This window comes from Phodopus roborovskii, unplaced genomic scaffold, assembly GCF_943737965.1.
Source record: "Phodopus roborovskii unplaced genomic scaffold, PHOROB, whole genome shotgun sequence".
Taxonomy (NCBI): Eukaryota; Metazoa; Chordata; class Mammalia; order Rodentia; family Cricetidae; genus Phodopus; species Phodopus roborovskii.
This window is the reverse complement of record NW_026126567.1, coordinates 23,199,376-23,227,233: the sequence shown is the minus strand read 5'-3', so window position 1 is coordinate 23,227,233 and position 27,858 is coordinate 23,199,376. Positions and strand designations below refer to the sequence as shown.

Here is a 27,858-nt window from a genome sequence, read left to right as displayed (position 1 = left end):
CTGGCACACAAACTGGCTCAGGAGTGACAGGCTGTATAATTTCCTTTAGAGGAAATACAGAAAAATTTGGGCCTATTTAAAAGGATCAATCAGTATGTGTAGGTTATACTGTTGGCTATGAATACCAATGAGCTCTGCTAAGAAGTAGACATCTAGGCTAGTGGGGGAAATTGTTGAACTTTCCTCAAGTGTGCAGAGGCAGGCACATTTATGCTACCAGTGGTGAACAGGAATATGGGTGAAGGCAAAATCCAAGCTAGTGAAGGCAGAAAGTAACAAAACAAATAGCAAGTTCAGTTTAGTTAGATTTCTAGCATGTTGGCATCACTGGTATTGATTACTGACTCTAGGGATTATGAGACCCTGAACTCTGGAAGTGATTTTTAAAGTTTAATACAGAATATTCTGTTACCTTTGAACAAATAAAATATGCACAGTGGAGTAATCCCAGAAGGGTATATAATGTAAGTCAGGGAGATAGAAGAAAGGTTTAAAATGGCCAGGATGGGAGGCATATGTACATGGAGTAGAAAAAGGGACTAGAAAGGTCTGAGTAGAGATTAGGGGTACTGTAGGGAGATGTGCTCAACTCACCTTGTCAGTCTGGTGCTATAGGTGATAAGCATACTGCCATTGTCAAAGATGTAGTCAGCCCTAAACTAAAAAAAAAAAAAAAAAAATTACCTTTCCCAGTAGGTCATAAACAAGAACTAGTTACTTGAGAGGAACTGGTATGAAAAATACAGAGAACCTCAAATTTGATTTAACTGTGAAGACTCATAATGGGATGTTGCAGGGAAGGATGTTTGGGCATTTTCATAACCTTAAAGGTTGACATTAAAGAACAGCCATGCTCCCCACAGTGTGGGCCTCAGAGACATCCTCAGAATTTAGGGTGGAAAAGCTTGTGAAGTCTGAGCCAATGTAGATGAACCATTAGGCTCAGCTATGGGTCAGATGTGGGCATAATACAAATTTAGGATAAATTTATTTTAAGGGTTTTAAGTTTTGATGAATAAGAACCCGAAAGCTTTAACTTTTATATTTCCTACGGTTTGTTCTTCTGGAGATGGGGCACCCTCAAAGCTCATTTCTCTACTTTTTGGGAGGAAGATTTATTTATTACATAGACCATACTTGACTACAATAGTAATTAAACCATTTAAGTGTTTCTTGTCTTGGAGGTTGAGTAGGACCTATTAATTATCTCAAGAAACAGAAATTTGAATTTCTTTTATATATAACTCTAGATTCAAATTCTGTTTTCAGATTTTGAAGTAGAGTATCTCTCATTCAATTATTATGACTTGATTTTTTTTTTTGATATATGTATTATATATAGAGAACCACAAAGGTAATTTTGGGCTGTCCAAGCACATGGCATTCTTTACTTTTTTTGGGGGGGGGATGAGAGGTGGGAAGTAAATTTAAAACTTCAGTATGCACACCTTAAAACAGTGTGTTTTCATCTAGTCAGGAATCTTCTCCAATGGGATGGAAGATATGGCCCAAGATGTAGCTTTTGGATGATGTTGATGCTACAGGGTCAAGGACCACACATTGCATAGCCTTTAAAGCACTCCCTGCAAATTTAGCACCACGGTTTATACAATCAATCTTGGTTTCAGATTTCCTACTCAACATGTTATTTAAAGGGTGGAGGAATAATGAAGGCAAATTGTATGAACAAGAGCTCAATATTGTTTATTTAAAGATTGAATTAGTTTATAAGTTCATTTCTACCTATTATGAATCTCATTCTTTTCCTCTCTCCCTTACCCACCTCTTTCTCTCAATGAGTATTTTCATTGTAATGAAAAAGAGAATGAGGAAATGAAGGTCCAAGTGACACAAATGTTTCTTGATACTGTTAAACTCCAACACACATGGTTCAGCTCTGACTGCTTTGTCTAATTGCTGGCAGTAAAAATGAGCAAAGGGGATTTAAGGCTTGTGAATGTTCTACTTTGAGGGAATCATAATTAAGGTTATTAAGGTCTCTGGGTTCCTGTGTATTTTAAGAAAATTAGGATTTTATGTCTTTAAAGAGACAGTACTACTTCCCTTCATGACTATTTCCTTGCCATGTGCAGTCAGTCCGTGTGGCTCAAACTGCACTCACCCTGCTTTGTTCCTTCAGGGAATTCACAGATTTATGTGAAACCTTGTTTTTCCTGTTTTGTTTTCAATTAGCTCTGTACTTGAAATGCTAGACAACTTGAATCTGGCACTCAGAAATGGAGAGAAATGAAATGTTACCATAAAAATAATAACAGCAACAAACAGTTTATTTTATGGCCTTGCAGTAACATTATTGACATTATTACAAGGTATTTTTTCCCACATACATGTAAAAGGTAGAACGTTTTCGTGTGTGTGTGTGTGTGTGTGTATGTGTACTTTTATTTATTTCTTTCACCCTCTCATCCTCCCTATCACCCCCACCAAACCCCAGCCCCTCCCCTTCCTGCTCCCCAGGGAGGGTGAGGCCTTCCATGGGGAGTCTCCAAAGTCTGTCACATCATTTGGGGCAGGGCCTAGGCCCTCCCCTATGTGTCTAGGCTGAGAAAGTATCCCTCTTTGTGGGATGGGCTCCCAAAATCCATTTGTATACTAGGGATAAATACCGATCCATTAATAGAGGCCTCATAGACAGGGCAGAAGTTGTCTAGAAATGTCCTTGCTCAGTGGTTCAGTCATTTTATTTTCATGTGCTCTTTTTGTACTTACAGTTGGTTTCTATCCCAAGGGCCTCTTTTGAGTTGAAAATTAATTCTAGTAAATTGTATCAGTTAAATGTTTTCCCCTTTCAGTCCTTTACATCAAACAGCATCATGTTTGAGGAGGAAAGGCCTGAAAGGGCCAGTGGCTTGTGACGCCACTCTTTCCTGTTGAGGGCTGTCATTGCTCATCGGTCTCCTTCCTTACCTAGTACATATCATAGCATGATACAGCATTTCTCAATGCGGACTCTTACCCCTTGTGCTCACCCTGCATTTCTGTCCTGGGTCTGTGGTTGTCTCTTGTCTTTGCCCTCTTTGTTCATTATAGATACATATTGAGTGACCTTCTGTACTGCTTCAGGCTAGGGAGGCCACCTCAAGTTCCCTCTGCCATGGGGTCTCCCTCTGTTCTCCCTGTCAGCTACCAGTTTGAGTCTTAGGAGAAAGATCCCTCCTGGTGGGTACTACTGCTGTGTGTCTTCTGTTTTCAGGTGGATTACTCTTTTACCATTCCCCTAAGGTTACAACCCATGTCCCCTCCGAAGGACCCCTTTTCCCAGCTCTTTTACTCAACATCTTTGTCTTGCCAAAGTAGGTAATTCACTCTGATAGATGGCCTTTTATGTTTACCTATGAGAACATTTATTGTTCTGGGTCTTGAGTTTCTTGTTTTAATACTCAAAGCCAAGTGTCTTACAATTCAATAAAATTAAAGGAAAGAACAGAGTCTTGCCTGTTCCAAGATTTTAAAATTCTGTTTGGAAACTCAAAATTTGAGCATCTGTATTACTTTCTTTGAGCAGTCTTCCCTGAGCCAACAAATACCACTAGTGTATTTGAGTGTAGAAAAGACTAAGGACTGAAAATGAAGTAAAAGAGAAAAAAAAAATACCTCTTAGTGAATACTCCCAAAACAACATATCATACTTGATGATGTACTTATTTAAATAAAGAGAAGCAAGAATACCACACAATTTTATTACCTGTTCTCTGAATCTTTTACATAAGGAGACTTCTGCACATATTAACACCTCTGTATATAATCAATCAGTGACTATTAGTAGCCAATATTAGTTTTTAGATATAAAATATTTTATTGATGTATGTTAGGTTGTTAGCTACCCTGATTATTTAAAAGAATTCTATGATTAAGCTGACTTTATTTGTGCATTTAAACAATTATTTTTTTTCAGCTAGATTCTTAGAAGTGATATCATTGGGTTAGGCAGAAAATTCAATATTGCCAAGTTTTGTTCTAGAAGATTTATGCCAGTTTGTATTACCAGGATAGATATTTGAAGTGCCCATTTCTTCAATTGACTCTTTATTTAAAAATATTTTTATTAATTCTTTGATAATTTAATACAGTTTCTTGTAAGCATATTTATCCCTACTCCTACTGGATTCTACTCTCCGCTCTACCTATGCACCCAACTTGAGGTTTTCTTTTTTTCCCCCAATTTAGCCAGTTCATGTTGCCCAACTACTCTTGGCAGTGGGGCCTTCTCCATAGTATGGTCAGCATACAAGGGCTCATGTAAGTAAAGACAATTGACTTCTCCCCTCCCCCCAGAAAGTACCAGATATCAATAACTCCTCAGCTAGTGGTATGATTTCATGTCCATCAACACCCATCCCCTCCTCTCATGCTTGCATCTTGTCTGGCTTGATCTTGTACAGGCCTTGTGCATGTTTTGATGACTGCTATGTGTTTATAAGTCCTATTTTCCAGTTGTGTTTGGAAAATAGTGTTTTCTTAAAGAGATTCACCACTTTTCTGGCTCTGACAATTTTTCCACCCCCTTTTCCATGAAGACCCAAGAGTCTTTTGGGGAGGCATGTGGTGATTGTTCCATTCAGCATGGAGCACTCAACACTCTCTTGGTTCTCTTCATATTGGTCAGTTGTTGTTTCTGTGTCAACTGATACCGAGTGTGGGCAGGAGCTTCTCTGAATGTTGATCTGTAGGTATAGCAGTTCATAATGATTTTGGTTCTATATCCCTTTAGCAGAATAAGAATACCAGGTTTTCTCCCAAGTCTTATCACCCATCATTTGTCCATGGGTTCTTGGCCCCCTTAATGCCAGGTGTAAGTTCCATCTCATAGAGGGAGGCGAATATCCCATAATAAAGTGGTTGGTCACTCCCATAACATTCATGCCACTATTGCACCAGTAGAACTATCTCACCAGGTAGGTTTTTGGGGATTGTCTGCTCACATAAAAACTAATGTTTTATATACTTATTTATATATATTTTAGGGAGCTTCTTCAGAGTGAAGTTTTGACATGGCTCATTTGTAAGGCTTTTAGTCTTAGTTATCTTTCCCCATATTCTCTTCTGTCCACTCCCATCCATAGTTAAAGGTAAATAATGGAGACATAAAGGTAAATCTTTTACTTAAAGAAACAAAAACCAAGTATAACTGTGTTAACCAGTCTGGCCTAGAACTTGTGATTCTCTGGTCTCAGTACCGAGATTATTGATTATTATTGGTTACTGATTATTTTCCATTATTATTTTTTATTTTTAAAAATAATATTCTAAACCCCAATGTAGGATGTGGATAACTATTTTGATTTATCTTTTGTCACTAGTCAGGTTCAATACATCTCCACATGTACCTTTTCAACAGCTTATTTGTATCTTTAAACTTTTCTAGCAGGTCTCTTTGCTGGAAGGCTTTCAAATATACTCTATACAAAAACTATTATTTGTTGTATGATGAAATATTTCCAAGTTTTTGCTTTTCTTTTTGTGGCTTTACCTTTCTTTCATATCTATGACTATGTCACACAGCGTATCAAAAATTTTTACTCTCTGAAAATGGACATAAAAATTTGCAAACATTGTATATAACATATTTGTTTGGCATTGCTATGAAATTAAGAAACATCTACATGTGTTTATAATAATTTCATATGTGAATCTAATTTGGTTTTTATTAATATTATTTATGTGATAACATCTGTTCTTTTTATGCCAGTTCTACTAAGTTCCAGTTAAAAAAGCAGTATGTTATGGATTAACAGTTCACACTGAGGACATTTGCAGTGGTTTATAGGATGACTCAAACAGCCTTGTGAGTGACTGAGTTGAATGTCGGTGAAAGGTTGTCGGCAACAGCATGAACTGTGGTGTCTTGTCCACATATGGAGGGTGCTTCTCAGAGGTCCGGCAGCTGTTCAGTTCTGTGAGAGAAGTTGGCCACAAGCATAACAGATAGAGACAGATTCTGTGTTGAATAGATGAATTTGTATACAAGGTCATTGCTACTCAGTTCTGACTAATCACTTCAGCAGGTGTGTGGGCATGCCATTTGAATTTTGAGAATGAAGAAGAAATTGAGAATTTCTATTGAACATATTCCTACATGATACAAGTAAAATGAGGCATTGTGGTAGCTCAACACTCTGTGCAAAATGTTAATGAACTGATTTCCTCATGAATCACCTAATTTGACTCAATGCCACGGGTGCGTGTGCGTATGTGCATGTGTGTGTGAGTGTGTGTGCAAGCACACTTGCCTGTGTGGATCAGTATAAGGATTTTGTCTTGTATTAGACAAAAACAAAGCTCCTTTTAATATGTGTTTACTGCCACTTGCTTTCACCGTTTGGTACACTCCTTTTGGGAATCTGTTGTTGGCAGGGCTCTGAAAGTGAGAATGAAAAAAAATAAAAAATAAGAAAAGGATTTCCACTATGCCAAAATCTGTATCCCCCGAGATGCAGTTGGAGACAGTGACTACAAAACTATTTGCAAATGACTGTTGACAAGAATTCTATGCAGAGGTGTGCCTGATCACATCATACTGGATGGTAGGGGGTGGTATACCATACTGTTTGTCTCATTTTTGGTGATGCGAAGTTTGATTACTCAGTTAATGTGGATTTGGCCAAATCATTCCCTTGTAAAAGCAGCTTATGTCATTAGAATTATTAGACAATCTCTTGGGTAACTTCACACACACACACACACACACACACACACACACGAGAGAGAGAGAGAGAGAGAGAAAGGGAGAGACATATACAGACACACATATAGCCATAGTCATGGACACAGACATGGCCCTTGGAAGCAGCCTAGGTCTGTCCAACATCAGAGCCCTGGGTGGCAGCACAGGGCACCCAGACCACCATGACTCGAGCAGTGACACAGCCCTCGAATATCAACAAGGCCACAGGTTGTGACCCAGCCCCCAGGCTTCTATGTGGCGTTTGGTGGCAGCATGGGCCACAGATGTTAACACAGATGCAAGCTGCCGTAGGACTACAGACTGAGACATGGTCCTCAGGAACAGCTCAGGCCTGGAGAACACCATGACTCCATGTGGCACGGGCCACCCAGATTTGGGTGGCTCTGGTGGTGACCCTTGGACACCTACATGGCCACATGTGGGAGCCCAGATACTGGACATCCTTGTGGCCTTTTGGTAGCAACATGGGCCTTGGGTATCCTCACAGGTCCTGGCTGTGCTAGGACCACAAACCCAGACATGGCCATTGGCAACAGCCTGAGCCTGGACATCACCATAGCTCCTGGTGGCAAACCAGTCTCCCACATCCGGTTCTGCCTCTTTCCACAGCACAGGAACTATTGTGATTCTCTTTTTCTCCTATTATTCCACTGCATACTTACTCATCATAATGGAACTCACCAGCCTGGGCCTCTGGATGTTTTCCCACCTGAGTTTATACCTTTAGGGTCACAGTTTATCTATTTTCTTCTTAAAGCACTTCTGATAGTATTATTATTCCATGTTATCAACACGTTTTCCTTGTGGTAAAGTTAGAAATCTGTTTTATTTTTGACAGTTACTGGAAAAATCTGAAAGATAGATGGTCTGTTACATAGGCTAGAATTTATCATACACAATGACCTTGTGTTGTTGTTTCCTGAATCCTTGTGCATCTAATCATTTACAAATTTTTTATGGATTACTTCCTCTCTACCTGAAATTCATATCTAACTTGCAAACTTTTGCTTACTGAAGACCCAACTCACGTTACCTCCAAGCTGAGTTAGACTTCCTTCCTCTCTACACCAAGGACCTTAATAGTATGCATATACATTCACACCCTAAGAGGATAGTTGAAGTGCTAAATGAAGATAATAGCAGGGATCAGTCAGCTGGATGTAACTCATGCTTCCCTGTTGATAAGGAAAACTAGGTGACAGATAGATCACATTAGGGAGGCCTACTTCCTCTATCCTAATAAAGGAGTGACTCCGAGTCACCCACAATACCTGTCACAATACTGCTCATCTGAGATGAGAATTACCTATAGATATAAAAACTAGTGTGTGGAAATTTTGTGATGATGAGGATTCTGGTGGGGTGGGAGAGTCTGTTATTTTTGGATGTGGCCCCCGATAGGCTATTCATGTTTCAGTAGATAGCCTGACACCCTGCATGTACTTACTAGTAGCATGGGATAGACTCTGGGGAGTCTAAAACGTGGGACACAAAGGTGAGTGTGAAAGGTGGTAGGAGGGGTGTAGGAACAGTTCTTTTACAGCTTTTCACACAAAAAAAGTAACAACAGAAGGAAGCCTAGCCACCATGAGCTTATCCAACTGATCAAAGGTAGCATCATAAACAAGGTCATCATGTGCCATTTAAAGTGACACACAAAAGAGGACAATACACCACTACATCCCTCACCCCCCAACACAGGACCAATAGGGAAACTAACTATTACAAAGTGTGATCCTCAAGATAACAAGGACCTCTAGGTCAACATGAACAGAGCTCATAGGAACTCATAGGGACTAAGGCAGCACGCCTAGGGCATGATCTGTGTTTATATTTTGGTTTTCGGGTTAATGTTTTTATGGGACTCCTGAGTGTATGAATGAGTGTGTCTCTGATTCATGTGCCTTCATTTTCCTTATTTTGGTTTGACTTGTTTAATGATGATATGATAGTTTTTGTTTTATCTTACATTGTTACATTTTTTTTAAACAAATGAATGAATTGATGAATGAAAACCTAGCCATTAGGTGCCAAGACTAAACTGTCATCTATACTTTTTGGAGGGGAAAAAAATCTGTTTTCTCTAGTGGAGTGACACTATTCCAGGACAGTCCTCATGTTTAGGAGCAGCTGAGCAATAGATAATGGACCCCACAGTCTTTTTCCTTTTTTATTCTTTTTCTTTTGTGCTTTTATTTGGTTATAATTTAACATTTTTGTTGTTGTCATCTTTTTCCTCCCTCTCTCCCTCCCTCCCTCCCTTCTTCCCCTCCTCCCTCCTTTTTCTCTTTCTGGGTGATGTTTTATTTTGTTCTTTTGCTTTTGTTGTTGTATTGGGGTTTGGTTTGATTTTTGAGAAAAAAAAAGTTGGGTGGGTAGGGAGGGGACTAGAATCTGGGGGAAGGTAAGAAGAATTTGATCAAAGTATATTTAAATTTAAAAATAGTTTTAAGTAATAAAAATATATTAAAGAAAAATATGATACTCATGGAAAGACTATCATTGAGAGATTTAAAGAAATAGGAAATCCTGATGCAATCAATGTATGATGTAAGATGAGATTCTAACCTGGAAAAGACATTATTAGAATAATAAAGACAGTGGATTAGAAAGTAACACATCAAATAAGTTTGAAAGACAAATGTTTTAGAAAATATATATTGAATCCTGAAAACTTGAGAGGTAAATGGCCTAATGCTTGTAAATATACAAATGATTGAGAAATTAAGTATATAAATGGTTGGATATACATTTATGCCTTCTTGGGTATTTCTATTATTACATATTCTTATTCAAATAAATATATAGGAAATCTCTGTGAGCATCATCAAGTACTATTAACTGTCTTTCATTAATATACTTATGGGCTACCTTTGGATTCCAAGGTTGGATAGAGTGGAGGCAAGTCCAGTCAGTAAGTTATTCCTCCATCTGTTCTGTCCACACTCATTGCTGCATCCTTAACGCCCAGTTTGGGTCATTTGACTGGGTGCTGAGACCTTTTAATTACATAGGTATGCTTTCTGTGTGACTTCAAAGGCCCCTTAGCCAGGCTGGGCTCTGTCTTCAAAGACAATGAAGAGAGTGGCCCATTTGCAGGAAATTGCATGGTTTGAGGGTGATTTTTGTTTTCTTTGAACTTGTCAAGTGGAGATCCTTGCTTAAAAAGTGCTGGCCCTTGTGCTATCTGACCAAACAGTTAAGGACTTTTCATTTATAGTTTTGGAGATTTCTCTTCAACTTCTGCCAGAAGAAACCTGTAACTCAGTTTCCCTCATTATGCTCTTTGATGTAACAGCAGTTTTATTTGGAAGTGTTGGTGGGAGTCGTTTTAACAATTTTCACGATGTTTTAAAGGATTTTCTTTCTAGATGCTGTATATGTGTTGCTTAGTGGGGAAACAAAAAAAAAAAAAAAAAAAAACATGGCTTTTGAAGGGAGAGGTGAGGGCTATGTTCAAGCTCTGTGACCTCTGGAAGGTTTCGTAATCTTTGTTTATTCACCCACATGCCTATAGATTCAGAATGTTAAGTGTTGTCTTCAGAAATTACAAGAGCGTGTGGCCTGTCTGTCACGCACAGCATTCTCTCCAGTGATAGCTTTCTTTCCTTTTCCCTTCTGTTTTGACTTCTTTTTCTTGATCTGAATTTGCAGAATCATCTTAAAGTAGTTAGATTTCATTTTGGGACCCAGGTATGGATTACCTTGAAGTTAGTGTATCCACCAATTATAGCCCATTTAAGTGCTCTTATAACTAGTAAATGTAGGCTACTTGTTCAAAAACTTCGTAACAAAATCTTAAGTCTGGAGATTTAGTAGTGAATCCATCTGATGCTTGTGTTCATAGGTGATTATTGCCAGTGATGACCACACATGGCTGATGCACAGGAAAACATTGTAGTATAAAAATTGAAAGTCCTAACTATTGTAGACTATTCTTTGCCAAACACAAGTGTTAGTGTTTTTCATTAAAGGTCAAGATTTTACAATAGAGCTAACAAGGGTGTGTTCATTCTTACTTAAGGAAAACCCAGTGGTGAACTTGTGAAAGTTTCCACTTCGAGATCACAGGGAGTCTATATTTAGTTTCTTTTTGTGAGTTTTATGTTTGACATCAAATAGGCCATTTAGTTTGCTTTCCACTTATTGCTTTAGAAGTTAAGTTGCTGTGTGCAGGAGTTGACAAGTACTGTGTTTTCTAGAAAGTAGGTGGAGTGTATAGAGTTGTTGAATATCTCTGTGATCTTTCCTTCCTTCCCTTTAAATTAATTTAATTTTGGCCTAGGTAGGATGGAAGCTTTTGCATATTACATGGTAACTATTATGGGTCAGACATTTGCACATAATGTGACAGTTCTTAGGGAGAATGCAAAAACTGTTTTCACATAGTGGTGTAAGAAGTATTTATATATTTTATGGAACAGAAATTTGGGTTTGTGAGCATTTTTTTTCTATTTAAATAATGGGATTATCTTCTTGTATAAACATGGAACCCTGTGAAAGTGGTGGTTTCACAATCTTCATCAATGTATATATTTCTATCTGCTCATGTTGAGGTTACCATGAGCACAGCATTGTGTCTACATTTTGTCATGGGTCTTTTAAGTGTGTTGTTAAAGCTTAAGCCAAGTTTAAGCATGAGTAATTTGTACAACACAGCAGTTTCTAACCATGGCTTAGAGGTTCACACGCATTCTAACTTTACGATTTTCTTTTGGCATTAGAACCATTTCATGGAATACATTATTTTTTCCTGTGGATTCCAGCAGGTGGCTTATTTTACAGAGCATTTGATAGGTTTCTTCCTTTGGTTTGAAAAGGACCATTTTCCCAGATTTTTTTCTTCTATATGTTTCTTTAATTAAACAATGAATTTGTGGGCATTCATATGCTGTTGGTGGCCTGTGTTTCTTTTTTCTTTGTGAGTGTGTGTATGTGTGTGTGTGAGTGTGTGTGTGTGTATGGACACATATGTGGACTTTAATAGTTTAGTTTGGGGTAAGTGTTCTCATCCTTCATGGCAATTTTTTTTCTTATGTAGCAGAATTAACACCCAGTGTAGGGATATGCAATAAGCTTTTGTGTCAGGTGGCAAAGAGTAAATCTTTTTAAGTCTTGGACTCCTAAATTGAGTGTTAGTCACAAAAAAACACTTAAACATTCATGGGTACTGTAAATGTTGACTTGAGTGGTTTCATTGTGCTCTATGGATGGCTATCCTTTTCTGATGTCTTTTGTCTTTTAACTTGAAAAATGTTTTTGAAGTATTTCTTTTGATTTTTTTAAATTGGCTTGTACTTATTGTATGCAGTGTTGGTTCTCATACAGACATTTCCTTTCAATGTATCATGTATCCCTGTCTTAGTCACCTCCTTCCATTCCTTCCCTACAGTACTCCTCCCCCTTTATTCCATTTCTATTGCTGTGATGAAATATCCCAACAGAAAGCAACTTAGGAGAGAGGAGAGAGAATGGCTTATTTTTGCTTACAATGCTAGTGCATAGTCCACCATTGTGGGGAAGTTAAGGCAGGAACTTCAAATAGCTAGTCACATCATACCCACAGCCAAGAGTGGAGAATAGTGAATCCACGCATGCTCACTTGCTCGCTCACTCACTCTCTTGCTTGCTTCCTTTGCTCAGCTTAATTTTTGCATTCCTTTAGAGTTCAGATTCCCTGTCTAGGGAAAGGTACTGCCCACAGTGAGCTGGGTCTTGGTTCATCAGTTAACTTAAATAAGGCAATCTTAAATGGACATGGCCACAGTGCCTCCCAATGCGGACAATTCCACACTGAATATTGTCTTCTCAGGTGATTCTAGCTTGTGTCCATTTCACAATTAAAACTAACCATCATGAATGCACACAAAAAGGCTTTCGATATTCTTAGAAGAATTCCAGGACCCACAAATGAGAGAAAATAGGCAATATTTTTTGCAACTAGTTTATTTTGCTTAATATGGTTACCAGCTGCATACATTTTAAAACAAATGGCAGAATTTTATTTTTTCTTTATTTTATATTTATACCATGTTTTATTTACCTGTTCTGTTTACAGATCTTGGATTTCTAAATCCTATTTGCTTCAGCTGAGTGTGTACATACTAATTGTGATCCTTATTCAGGGGAAGCTGCCATATGACTGAACTGTGTGAGTTGATGATCATATCATAAATGTGTGACACCAAAGCACTTAGCTTCCCTGAATTGTGCATTCTTGAAAATCGGGATCTGGTTGGTGCAGATGAAGTACTTAAAGTGTGTTGTGTTGTGAACATGTGTTTTTGAATACTCCTTTGCATTTCTGGGGCTACAGACACAGCATAGGCTATTCTCCTTTGTTTCTAGTCTCTTCCCCCGCCCCCATCCATGAAATACATTGAAAAGGATGGTACTTTTTCTTAAGGTGGAATGGGTTGGACCACGTTGCTTTTTCTCTGACAACTGTTGGCATAGTCTTTCCATCTCCTCTAGTCTCATAGCTCATCCTGAATGTTAATGAAGTCTGTTAGTTGTTAGGTTAGAAAGAGAATGTGTTTATCACATTCTGAGCATGTCTGTCCTACCCTTGAACAAAGCCATGTAAGGCAGCATCTTCAAATTGCCTCATTGTGTGTACTTTTTGTGTTGACCATGTACTGCTGGGCATGTGGCCTGCCTTTTTGTATGGATTGCATACCCAGTGAGACTCAGTTGACTAGTTTTTCCTTTGTTAGCAGTTATCTGTTGGAGGTAGTGGATTGGGTCTCTTCCCCTCTTAGCACTAGGACCCCATCTGGTGTAAGCCTTAGTTTAAAAAAGAACTTATTATTGAAGAACTTGTGGTGAGAAATAAACAGAAATCCTGAGAAAATCTTGTTAACCTCTAGAACACTGGTTCTCAATCTGTGGGTTGTGACTCCCTGGCTGAATGACATTTTTACAGGGGTCACATATCAGATATCCTTCATATCAATTATTTATGGACATTATGATTCATAATAGTAGCAAAATTACAGTTATGAAGTAGCAACAAAGTAATTTTATTGTTGGGGGGTCACGACAACCTGAGGAACTCTATTAAAAGGATCAAAACATTAGGAAGGTTGAGAACCACTGCTCTAGAACTTCAAATATATTAGAAGCCTATGCACAAGATTTTTTCCTTGATTATTCAATTTTTAATATTAAATTTATGTTTGCTTTATCTTATAAAACTATAATGGATGACAGTTAACAGTGTTTATCTAAATTTTAATACAGTTTAAAGTTCAACTATTTTAAACAAGGGCTTATGTAATTTTGATATAAACATCATCCAGTATTAAAATTCATTTTTATATTAATAATTGCATTCTATGTTTTGTGATGATACTTTTTTTGTAATACTTAGTTTCATGTAAAATAGCAACCTATCCAGATAGGAGTTATAAATCTGAATCAAATCTTACATGGCTCATGGCTTGGTTGCTTCACTGAGATACTATGTGATATTGTACACAGTTGCTGGCTCTTCATATCAGTATTGTCAAACTCATGTGTGCAAGTTAAATTGTATTGGAGTTCATACAGATAATGGTGCCACAGATTTATCTATTTTTAATACCCACATTGGACTTGTGGCTGGGTGTGCACCTTAGCAATTTTACGATTAGCTTCACTAATAAGGTCACACTTACTATTTAGTTTAAAAATTTGTGTAACTGGCCAGACAGTGGTAGTGCACGCTTTTAATCCTAGCACTTGGGAGGCAGAGGCAGACAGATCTCGGATTTCAAGGCCAGCCTGGTCTACAGAGCTAATTTTAGGACAGCTAGGGCTGTTTACACAGAGAAACCCTGTCTCAAATAAAAAAAAAAAAAAAGAAAGAAAGATGTGTAACTGGTAATATTATTGAGTCAGCAAATAAAGAGGTTAAAGTGCCAAAGGCCATTGTTGAATTTCCTCATTTTCAGAAATAAACATCCCGTCCCTTTGTCCAGAATGGATGCCTTTACCTAGTAAAGCTCGTCTTACTTGGCAGGAGCTGACTCCAGAAATAGGGGAACACTTTTAAAAAAGTGTCGGGGAGATATTGGAAACAGATGGCTGTTCAACACCTGCCTATGAGATGAAAATATGGATAACTGGATGTATTTAACACATAATCAAGGTTAATAAAAAAGGCCAGGCTTAGTTTGCAATTTCACAAGAACGCAACTGGATAGACAGAACTATGAACACATTCTAACTATGCTGCCTTTCCTCATGATACCAGTTTTAGGGATGTGGTATCACTCATCGGTCCAAACATACCAAGGAGCTGTATTTAGCCTCGTGCACAATCACCATTGCCCTTTTCACTGTTCTCCATGTTTCATGCGACGAGTTTTGTCTTTCTAGTCTTGGGTGGGTCTAGATTTGGAAACATGTTTTGCTTGGAAGTATGAGGCTCTGCATCTCAGCAGGCTTTGAGGTTGGAGAAGATGAAGCTTACAGAAAAACAACAAATAAACATGGTCATCAAAGCTGGGAATTAAGAGATGTTTATCCACCTGCACACTTGAATTAAATCTCACAGCAATAGGCAGGGCCGCTTGACTTATGACCTTGATAGAGTAGTCATGCCTAAGTATCTCTTTTGCCTGAACTGGATACAAGGTTAGGGTAGCTACCATATAGAATAGATGACAAGGGGCTGGTGGATTACTCCAGAGGTGTTGACTTAGATAAGTCTACAGAGCTAACTGATGTGAATGAAGGGCAATTAAACTGAAAATCTCTTTGAGGATTGGGGCAAGAAGCTTCAAGTTGTGAAACTCACTTTTGCTCTTGTCCTTTGGTACTGAGAAGCATTAGAAACCCAAGACTGCAGGGCCTTCTAACAGAGCACTTAGGTTTGGGTGTGGCTCATCAGTCCTGATCTAAGAGAATTCCTCCTGGGTAAGGTTATAAAGATAAGGAAGATATAGACAATGGTAAGGATTCCCTAATTCAATTTTATTAAGTTTGTCAAGGGTCAAGTAGCCAAAGCAATGTGTTGTCATGGTTTTAAGAATACCTTTTCAGAGACAAGTGTATCTCTGTGACTCCAAGGCCAGCCTGGTCTACAGAGCTAGTTCCAGGATAGGCTCCAAAGCCACACAGAGAAACCCTGTCTCAAAATCAAACAAACAAACAAAAAGAATACCTTTTAAACAATAAAAGCTGGGCAAAATTTTTTGACTCTTAAATCTTTGTGGTCAAGATGAAAGTAATCTTCCGATACATAAATACAAAACAACAACAACAACAAAAGCCTTTAATTTGTGTTGATTCCCTTGGTTCTGTAATTTCCTTCCCTTCCCCTATGGAGCATGATTTGTGATGATAAAGTGCTCTTGGTTTGACCTTTGAACTCAAAGCAAGTATAGCTTCAGTTGAGTTGTGATCACCATGGGATAGGCAACCTCCTTCCATGAGTACAGACCTTTCAAATTCTCCTCTCGCTTCAAAGCTAGCTTTGAGATTTGAATAACCTTTTCCAAATCTGTAATTAACTCAAGCAGCAGCAGATAGGCAGCACACTCCTCCCCCTGGTTGCATAGGAGCTTGTGTTGTGGTCTGGATGCAGCATCTGCCATCAACTCCCATTCCTACCTTAGTCTCCTAGCTGTGAGTTCTTGAATGGTAATCTACGGAGGCTGCACTTTAGGTGGATACAGCCCTTGGGCAACTCTGAAAATCAGACAGCTGCCTTTTCCCCAGTCAGCTTTTAGACTGCACTGCAGCTCTACATTCCATTCCTGTTTCTGCTTCCTAGCTATCTGGACTCCATTACCCCTGTTTCCCCTTTATTACACAGAAATGTTCAACTGGATCGAAATTTGCCAAAACTCATACTTGCGCAGGACACCAAGAACAATATGAGAATAAATCCTTTCCCAAAGGTAAACTAGGAATGTAGAGAGCTATATGGAACTGTTTTTATTAAAAGAAATAATAATTTCTAGTAGAAATAAGATAGAGTTTATATATGTGGTAAAATTCACTTAACAATATAATACAGAGTGAAGGAAGAAAACATTAGCCCATATTTGGGCTCCATAAGTAGGCAAAAGAGAAATAATGAAGGCCTAAGTGAGGAGATTGGTGCAACTCATAAGAATGAAGAGTGAAATAAAGCATGTAGCAGAGACTGTAAGATTATCATAAGAGTAAGAGAAGGAAGACAACATTAGCAACCAAAGCTAATGGGGTTAAAAAAAGGCAAAGAGAGCATTTAGATTGGGTGTAGCGCACATTACTGTTGCTTCAGGAGAATTCCTCATGTGAGGGTTATAAAGTTACATAAGATCTGGACTCAGAGAAGTATTCCCTAATTCTCCTCATTGTTTAAGTCCACCAAAGTTCAAAAATTACAAAGGAGGCTTTACGTAGAAGCATAGAATTGATTGTGGTTTTCAGAAAGAGTATTCTTAAAAATAACTGAGCTAAGTTTAGGGTAAGTGGAGGCAGCAGGTAAGATTGTTTCTAGGAAATAGGGTTACAGACACTAATCTAGGTAATTGCTTTGTAAAAAGCTTATATAGTTTTTTACCCAAAGGGAAACATTATGCCCCATCATATGTAATATGATCACATGTATGAAAAATTATGACTCATATATTGTATATATGAATATGGAGGACCATCTGGAAAAGTATTCACCCAATTTTATTACTTAGAGCTAAAAATACTTTTTTCATCTGAATTATTTTCTCTACCCAATCTATGATTGGTTCTTATAGTTCCAGAGTTACAGAATTAAGGCAGTAAATTGAAAATTATTTGGAATACATAGTTTTGCAAGTAAAAGGAATGTCCATGGGACAGGTCTCTTGGAGGACAGGTGATAGGAGGGAATCTTGTGAAACTAAAACCTGTATAGATCTGCCACAGTTACTAATATATTGGAAGGTGAGTCATTTAACATAAAGCAATGGGCTGAGGTACAGTGGGCACAGTGCTATGTGTTGTGTATCTGTTCATAGGAATATGTGTTCCATAGTACAGCAATAAGATTATATGTTCAGCAGAGAGGAACATACTAAAGGTATTCAATACCAGATTATATGGTTTCCAAATTTTATAGCATGTGCACAGAAAATCTTTTGTATGCTTTAAAGTACTGTTTTTAATTAGGAATAACAAACTTTATGAGGATATGATATATTGAATTTTAGGTCCTATTTCTATATCTTATCATTATCCCTACTTTATCTCCTAAAGAGATGTTTTCCTGTTGTTTATTAAACAAGCATAGAAAAGCCAGGCTCGATGGCATACCCTTTTAAACATAGTACTTGGGAGGTAGAGGCAGGATATGAGTTGCAGAAGTGGGAGGAGTAGGGGGAGGGAAAAACCATAATCAGGACATATTATGTGAGAAAAAAGCTATTATTAATAAAAGGGAAAAATTATACAACAAAGTAAAGTAAAAATGTCTTACAGGTTAACTTTAATTCCTAGAATCTAGAAAAGAGATGCAATTACATTATAAAGTTATTGTATAGCCTCCTAATGTCCTATAATTTACACATGACTCATACACATTAATTATAAAGATGTAAAAATATATGTTGTACTTATATAGTCATTCAAACTCTGTAAATACACACTTGGATAATAAATCCCCTGAATATGGAGAATAATAATACAACCTTGTAGTGAACTGTTATCCCTGCAAAGTTCATGTTTACCTTGGGCTTTAGAATGTGACCTTAGTTGAAAACAAGCTCATAGTTGAAAACATGCCTATAGCCAATGTGAAGGATATACAAAATAAGTCTATCAAAAGAGATACTTGAGTTTCTATAGGAGACCAAAAAAAAAAAAAAAGGTATGGAGCACCTAGCCAGGAGAAGACTAAGTCAGTGACTTGTTACCCAACCAGGAAATATCTAGGGCCACCATCAGCAGGGAGAAGAAAAAAAAGGATTGTACCAGAATTCAGAAGTGTGTTCTACAGTATCTTAACATCAGGGCCCTCAACTTGACTACATGGAATGAATTCCTGTCATCTAAACCACGTTGTGATATTTGTTACAGTAATCTATAGAAGCCAACTCTAGAAATAGAACTCCTTCTAGGTCAGCTCTGCACCTCTGGAGGACTGTGGCATTCTTATTTCTACCCTTATGCATTTTCTGGAACATTTCCTTTCTCCTGAGTGTTTGGATTCTTTCATCAACATACGGTTTATTAATGCTGTTCCTGTCGTGGCTATGTTTTGACAATTTTTGCATTCTAAAAATCCTATTTTCGTTATAGTTTCAGTTAATATATTCTTTGACAGTTTCCTACTTGTATATGGTGCCTTCTGGTTTTTCTTATTGATCCCCACACTGTTTCTATCTCCATCCTACCTGCCTTTTCTACAAATTTCTATGTTTTCATTGTTGAGTTGAATGCATAGTGTGGACATCCCACAGTATATCCATTCCATCCATAAACATATGAGTTCTTTCATTTATTTTGTTCATTCAATGGTTTAGTAATTCTATGCCTTATACTATTTTGATCAATACTATAAAGTCATAGCAAGTGCATTTTCACTTATAATTGAATATAAGGACATTTCTAGTTGATACTGAAGAAATTTAGAAAGTTTGCTTTGGGTTTCTTCAAGTCTTGTGTTAATGTTAAATTTAAATATTTGTTTTTTAAGCTCTAAAAAGAGAATACTATATTTTTCTTATACTCCTAAAATTTAGATGCTTCCTTTCTCATCCAGGGTGAGGATTTTTGTTAATATGTTTCTGTGTAAGTAAAGCAGAAACTTCTATATTTGAATAGCATGACCCTGCATTTATATAACTCTTGCCTACTCTTTCTTTACTCTTAACTCCTCTGGCATCTATCTACCCAAGTTCATGATCTCTTCTTTATTATTGTTAATGTTATATTAACATTAATACATTAATAAACATATATATCTACATGCTTATACACACCCACATATATTATGCACATATATAAATACACTTATGTACATATATAAATATATATTAAGTACAGCATTCACTTAGCTTTTTTCATATGTATATGAGTCTAGGGATGACCTATTAGAATTGGAAAACCTGTTTGGGATTTTTTTCCCCTAAAGGCTGTTTAATCTTGCACTCTCAGCAGCCTTTGGCTCCCTGTATCTCTTATCTAGGGGTAGGGACATGTGGAATTTCCCACCTGCACTGGTATGTCCACTGGTGTCATGATGCTGCTTTTATTCAGGCAACCATATTGTTGAGAGTTCATTGGTGAATTTCTCTGTCATATCTAGGAGATATGATCCATCCACAGGCATCCTTGACCTCTGGCTCATAGAATATTTCTTTCCTCTCCTTCATGATTTCCCTGAGCCTTAAGTGTAGGGGTTGCATTGTATATGTATCAGTTTGAGCTACGCACTCTACTTTGTCTCCATATCTTGACCAGTTGTTGATCTCTTTCATAGTCTTTGGCTATTTCAAAAAGAAGCTTCTTTGATAAGGTTCGAGCTATATGTATCTCTAGGTATAAGGATGAATACTTAGAAAATAGTTAGAAATTATATTGGTTTAGAAAGCTGACAGTAGCAGATTCATCTCTTCTGTCTGTAACTCAAGACTTCTTACTTTTGCTATGGTATGTAGACCCAGATTCTAACTATATTCATATTTAAATATTTTTGTTTCTTTTCTCTGTTACAGCTAGTTATGTATCAAATCCCATTTGCAAGGGTTGTTTGTCTTGTTCAAAGGACAATGGGTGCAGCCGATGTCAACAGAAGCTGTTCTTCTTCCTTCGAAGAGAAGGGATGCGCCAGTACGGAGAGTGCCTGCATTCCTGCCCATCAGGGTACTATGGACATCGAGCTCCAGATATGAACAGATGTGCAAGTGAGTGTTTGACTTTGTCCATCCTGTTTTACTGGATATGCAATTTAGGGACTGTGCTAAGATTTCTAGGGAAAGTATATTTGTAACAGTCTGTAGATATAGTATAAACTAAAGCTTCCGATAATGAATGGAGCGAGATATTTTGTCTTTTATGTAGGTGTATATCATGCAGTCAAACATGTTCTTTCAGTTATCTATATTAACCATTTTGCATTATGTTGGTATAAAAATACTTACTATATAGGATTTTTGTAAGGAGAAATTACTGCTTGCAAACAAAACAACTACCCTCCCCCAAAAATCACAGAAAATTTTAATATGCCTGGGAAATAATCCTTGATTTAACCTTATTTTCATAGTTACTTTTTCTTTTATTTTATATTTGTGATTTTTGATTTTGTTTGATCTACAACTGTACACACACACACACACACACACACACACACACACACACAAACTTATTTAAGGCAACATTACTGATAAAGATGCAATTAAGGTATTTAGTCTTGTAATTTTTAAATCAAGTAACTGGGCAAATGATACCAGTTGCCAATATAGAAATATTTAGGCTTAGATGAAGATTGGATATACTGTTGTTTCATAAAATTGGACTATTAGAGGGACATAACAATTATCAATAGTTTGATCACATTTCCAAGTGTATCTTTAAGGTGTGTGGTTTGATGATCCATTGGGCAGTGGGTTCATGTGGAAACAGGGAAACTCTGGTGGGATTTGAGTACCTCCCGTGTCTTTTAAAAGTTTGGGCACTCTTTTCAGTGTGTGGCGTGGTAAATCTGGAAGTGGATAGCTTGAAGCATCTACTCTAACTTCTAGAGCTCTCACAGTATGAATTGTGTGTGGGTAACAATCTGGCCAGACAATGTCCTACCCAACCTGGGATATTAGTGAGTGAAAGTGATGCTATTAGTATTTGAGGGTGTATACCATCATTTATGGTCTTCTTTGATAAGCTGGTGTCAACAGCTTATCTATAGGAGTTCCTGCTGTGTTAATAGTTTCCCTCAGCTGCAGACAAGGGTTAACATGCACAGTTGACCACTCTGACCCTTTTTCTAGGAAATGGAGAGTAATGCTTATAAATAGGGTTTTGGAAAGAGAATTTACATGTGAGAATGGACTTGCCATGGTTTTACTTATTTAAGTGAATGCAATTGATGCTGGAGATGACTGACCTCTAGGAAATCATTACTTTTACGGTACAAGCGGGAAGTGCTTGTTAGCAAAACTCTGTGAAACAAAGTGAAAGTGGAAAGATATTTACTTTGTTGTACATGACATTAGATCTTGTGGCTCTTTTGAGCTATTGTCTTGTTTTTAGTCTTTGTCTATATTGTGCTAATTTTTGTATATCAACTAGGGGATGAGAATGTTGTAAATTGCAAAACTAGTTAGAGACACTAACTAGTGTCTCTAGTTTGAGATGATAGCCACTTTTCACTCAGATTGTTGCTTGATCTTAGATGATTAAACTGTATATGGCAAGAGATTGGAAAATCCTATAAGTGAAACTTAACTTTTCATGATGCCCTTTACTGAACAGTAATGATGCAAGTGCAAAGTAGTTACCTTCCATATGAACAGTTCACTCTCTATGTAGGTTGAAATTGGCTTCTTAGGAGGTACAGTGTGAAGTTTGTGAAATTCCTGCATGATCACAAAGATCATTTGAGTAGCTTACCGAAGCATGTTGTGAGCATACTAACCGGTAATACAAGCTTCTCTTATGTCTGACATGATACTACATGATGTCCCTGTCATATTTTCTCTTTCTCATTGATTAGTGAGTTTATTTATACAAAATATCCAAGTTTATATTGTTACATGTTTCTTATTTAGAAATCTTTTAAATGAATTTTAATAAAATCCTACTGCAAAATAAAAAGTAAAACATTTATTTCCCAAAGATCTCAAGAGTTAGCATTTTAGCTTCTGTCCTTGAGAACATGTTTCTCTGCACAGTTTTGTCTCCCCTCTATACATACATGTCATATTTGTGACTTGCTTTAACTTAATAAGTTAGGGATTTTTTCCCATGCTATTTAACATAGGTATATATATATATATTTCTAGGTTTAGCTAATCATCTGTTAAAAACTCATTTTTCAATCTTTACTGATTACAAATAAGTTGTGGGATATTCATTTAAAAACACTTCTTTCCCATTTCCATACATACTTTTATTATTTATTTTTTATTTTATTTTTATTATTTATTATTTGTCAGATTAGTCTTAGTAACATGTACTTTCAACCATAATACACATTTTGAAATTTTTAGGAACAAATTACCCAGATCCTGTGGGTATATACAGTTGTCAGTTCATATCTCAACTAACAGCAGACATTTTCCTCTTTGTACCTACCTAGGTATTAATGAAAAAAAAATGTAGAAAGTGGCATTTTATTTCAAATGAAGCTACACGTTTATGACACTTAATATGTATACCAGAAAATACAAACTCCCTTCCTTTTTCATTTTTAAACATTTTTAAAATATTAAATGAAATATTACACTCAAATTTGAAAAATCAAACTTGACAAATAATAGATTTACCACAAAGAGTAGTGGCGCCTGTAACCGTGGATTTCAAAAAGAATGTTACCAGGCTCAGTCATAGTTCTTATTCCGTTTTCTCTCTTCACTCATCCTAACCACCATTCTGATTTGTAACCAATACACAGCTGTATTAAGGTTAAAATCTTCTGGTTTAGTCAAGCCTACAGATAATCAAATTGATTTTATGCCACAGAACCACTGTTTATTGTTTAGCTTCTGTTCTGTGCCAACAACTCTGATGTACACATTTCCTCAGTTATTTAGTAAATAGTTCAAAGCCGGTTATATATTTCTATTTGCTAGATGAAGATACCCACTGGCTAGCATACCCTTTGCAAAATTTGGAAGTGAGATATAGCAATGAAGGGACTGGTATATATGAAGATTATAGGTGTTTTCTGTATTTATAGGAGCATTCTGAATAGAAAAGAAAATGAAAGTATTGAGAAACTATCATCCATCTATAAATGAAATATAAGTGCTTAGGTATAGTTTTCTTGTATAATGAGAAGTTACTCTGGGTAGATTGATTGAGACTACATTGTGGCAGGATTTCTTTAGATAGGCTATCCTGGAGCTCGTTGTATAACCTGGATTCACTTCTGGCATTGGGCTAGGTCCTACTACCTTGACTGATAGCTGGTACCAATGCAGGTGTTACAGGTGTGAAGCACCTCACCCGACATAACAAATTGATGCAATTTAAGCAGCTCCTGGAAATCACTCCCAGTAGTCAATGTAGGGTTTTAGTAAGAAAGTGACAAAATTGAATTTTAGAAGCATTTTCATTTTGACAGCATAAGGATGAGTTCAGAGAGGTTCAACAGTGAAGGCAGTAATGTCAGTGATACAGGTGGAGAGAGAGGGAGGGAGGGCAGCAGGCTCCTCAGTTTTCACCCGACCCATTTGTTTGGAAGTTCTGTCTTCCTTATGTGGACGTTCAATTTATGTCTTTGTCCCTGTGGTAGTAGTGTCTATTGCTGTGCTGTGATAAGGCACTGTGATGGAGGCAACTTATAGAAGAGTTTATTGGACGCTTCCTTAACAGTTTTAGAGGGTGAGTGCCCATGAACATCATGGTAGGGGGGATGGCGACAGACAGGCATTGTATTTTGCCAATCAAAGGCAAACTTAGAGATGCTGAAGCATCTACTGGAAGCATAGTCAATACATCAGAGGTCACACTCTTAAAGAACACACATTATCCCTCTCCCAGTAGCTTTCAAGTGCCAGTAGCTCCTTAGGTATGAGGGGGACTTCATACCTCTCTCCCTTTTGCATGTGTGGTATATGGACATATTTGTGTGGGTGTGTACACATGTCCATGCGTGTGAATGTGTGTATGATTGATGTTCTCCTCAATTGTTATCTACTGTGTTTTTTTTTTTCCTTTTGAGGCAGGATTTCCCAAATCTAGAATTTGCCAATTGTCTAGACTGACTGGCAAGTGAGATCCAGGGATCTTCTGTCTCCACCACCAGGTGCTAAGATTGCAGGTTTGCACAGCAGGGTTTGGTTTGTAAGTGGGTGTTGGGAGACTAAACTTAAGTCATTATGATTATGTGGCAGGCATTTTACCTCAGCTCCTAATAAATTACTTAAAAATAATACCTGGGTTTATTTATATATTTACTTTTATGAAAAATTGTTTTCTTATAATATATTCTAATCATAATTTTCCTCTCTACCAACATGATCTGTTAAATATGTTATATAGAAAGTTAGGTGATAATATAAGGGCATCATAAAAGACACAATTTATCATGTGACAGCCTCCCTTCAATATCTTTTTTTCTTCTTTCACTGAACGAGTAGAGACAATGATAATCATTTTATTTCTTTTTTGATCACTTAGTAGGAAGTAGTCTGCAATATACCCCAACTATTCATTTTATAGATTGAGTTCACATAAACATTAGCCATTTTTTTGCATTATGTCAGATCAGAGTTAACAAGTAATATCAACCCATTTCAGATAGTCTTAAGAATATTTTGTAAAAATAAAAATATTTTCACTGATAAATCCCTGGCTTGTGTGTGTGTGTGTGTTGTTCACAGACATGTATAGTCTGTTCAAGGATGGAAAAATGCATTTAGACTAATTAAAAAGTAGAGGTAGATATAGATAGATGATAGATAGATGGGTGATAGATAAGATAGATGATGGATAGATAGATAGATAGATATAGATGATAGATGTGTTGATGCATGGGTCAGGAAGTTTTATTTACATTCTCCCTGTCTTACTCTCTTTCTCTCTGTTCTTTTCCATTTCAACCTTCTGATTCTGTTTCTCTCCTTCTCTAGTCAACATGTATGGATAGCATGGTTTATAAAAAAAAGTATGGCTCCCAAAGTATCCCAATAGTTAGTATTAGGATACCCATATTGTTTGAGAATCCTGACTCATAGTGAAATATTTTTCCATTGAGTTGATCTTTTAAAAAAGAGAACTATGAAGTACACACAGAATTATTGTGTACAATTATAACTCATTTTCAGCAACAGCCAGTGTCTTTCACATTCCATTAAGTATTTCATGACAGTTTTATTTTTCTAATGATAGAAATGAGTTTGTGGTAAATCACATTTGAAAGAACACTGTACTAAAAGGAATACTGGGTTCTCAAGTGTGTTATGCCAGTAACTAGCTTTGTAAGCTAGAACAGTTTATATAACACATTCTGGAATGAGAGTTGGCTCATACTCTCATGAGCCTATCTATAAAACCATCACTGTAAAAGAATGGAATCTTTTGGTAGTTCCTACTAAAGATATTCTTCTCATTGTGATTTTATTGTTCTTTAAGTCTACTTGCTTCAGTCTTTAATTTCTCTTTGTAACAATCAAATCTGTATGGTTAATAGTTAAGGAATATGCATGAATAAAAAATGGGACATGAGCTCTTTACTGTAGTATACAGTAAACTGATGTCTAAGTTGGAACTATTTTATAATCTGAAGTGAACTATTTGTATCAAAAGACGTGGTTACATTAAGATACACAGTGAGGATCCTGTTTCGGTGTATATTCTAAAATAGTAGACACTGACTATCAAATGTGCTTGTCCTTCAGAAGATACTTATGTCATCATCTGTTGTGTCAGCTCTCAGTGTCAGGTTAGACACTGAGAAGATAGTGTGTACTGCTCTGGCTTTGTGATTTAAGGGGGTGTTGGGGAGATGAAAGGTGTATATGAGCATGAGTCTAGAGGCAGATAAGTAAGTTGAATAAGAAAGATCTGGTGCTTGAAATTAGCTTGATGTTAGGAATGAATTGGAGCTATTAAAGGATTGAAAATACTTAGGGCCTGGAGAGATGGCTCAGCAGTTAGGAGAGCATGCTACTTTTCCTGGGGAATCCAGTTATGTTCCCAGCATTCATATTGGGTGACTAACAACTGACAGTAACACAGGTCCAGGGCAGGTGACAATCTTGGCCTCTGCAGGCACTCATGCATGTGTGTGTGTGTGTGTGTGTGTGTGTGTGGTGTGCGTGTGTACGCATGCACACACACTAAAAATAAATTTTTACAAATTGAAATACAATGCTTTGTGTTCTCTTACTCTTTTTTTTTTTTTTTTTTTTTTTTTTTTTTTTTTTTGAGATAGGGTTTCTCTGTGAAACAGTCCTGTCCTGGCTGTCCTGAAACTCACTCTGTAGACCAGGCTGACCTCAACTCACAGAGGTCTACCAGCCTCTGCTTCCCCTGTGCTGGGATTAAAGGCATGTGCCATCACTGCCCAGCTGTGCTCTGTTACTTTTAAATGTCAATTTACCACAACCTAGAATTACCTGGGAAGGAAGTATCAGTTGAAGAATTATTTATATTAGGCACATCTATGCCAGTGAAGGACTGTCTCAGTTGTTAATTAGACTAGAAAGACCCAGCCCATCCCGGGTAGAACCATTCCCTGAGTTGGGGAGATAAAAGCTAAATGAGAATAGCAACCTAGCAGATAACAGAGATGCATTCATTTCTCTCTGTTTTTGAGAATGTATGTGACCTAATCTTCTGTTTGAATTTCCACCTTAACTTTGCAGTAAGGATAGACTGTAACCTTGAACTGTAAGCCAAAGAAACCCTTCCCTCATCTTGGTTACTTTTGTTAGAGCATGTTATCACAGCAACAAAAATGAAACCATAACTCTTTCTTTTAGCTGATTCAAATTGTAATTATATAAGTGTATAAAGTAGTTAAGTCATATGAAACATAAGTGTGGTCTTGAAAGGACAGAACGGTCCTCGTGCCATCCTTTGTTTTCTCATGGTGATGGGGAGCAGTCTGGTTAAGCCATCAATCACTTAATAGGCTGTACCAGGGGTTTGTTGTAGTTATCTGCCATTTGTTTTGAGGCAGTATCTCCCCACATAACCCCAACTTGTCTTAATTCTTGCAGATCTCTTGCCTTGGCCTTCTGATTGCTGGCTTTATGGGCAATTGCCACAGTGTGTGGCATCAACAGAGTTCTAATTAGTAATTTCCATCCAGTATCTTCATCTGCAATGTGAGTGCTGGTCCCACTTAAAGAGCGACCTCTCTGGCCCCAGCACTATTTAATTCAGAAGGCTCATAACTTGCACTCTGTGCTTCTCTGAAACAAAAAGACAATGACTTGGCATGTTTGAGGTTTGTTTGTTTGTTTTGTTTCGGTTTTTTCAAGACAGGGTTTCTCTATGTAGCTTTGAAGCCTGTTCTAGAACTCTCGATGCGA

The 27,858-nt window shown here is 37.2% G+C and overlaps 1 protein-coding gene across 1 annotated transcript in view; it reads left to right on the top strand.

The window, feature by feature from the left end:
- Rspo2 (R-spondin 2) overlaps nucleotides 1-27,858 on the top strand; it is a 139,516-nt gene that overhangs the window by 46,769 nt on the left and 64,889 nt on the right. The window contains exon 2 of the mRNA XM_051202607.1: nucleotides 20,374-20,562. Within this exon, the coding sequence (XP_051058564.1) occupies nucleotides 20,374-20,562 (189 nt within the window). The remainder of the gene's footprint in view (nucleotides 1-20,373; nucleotides 20,563-27,858) is intronic.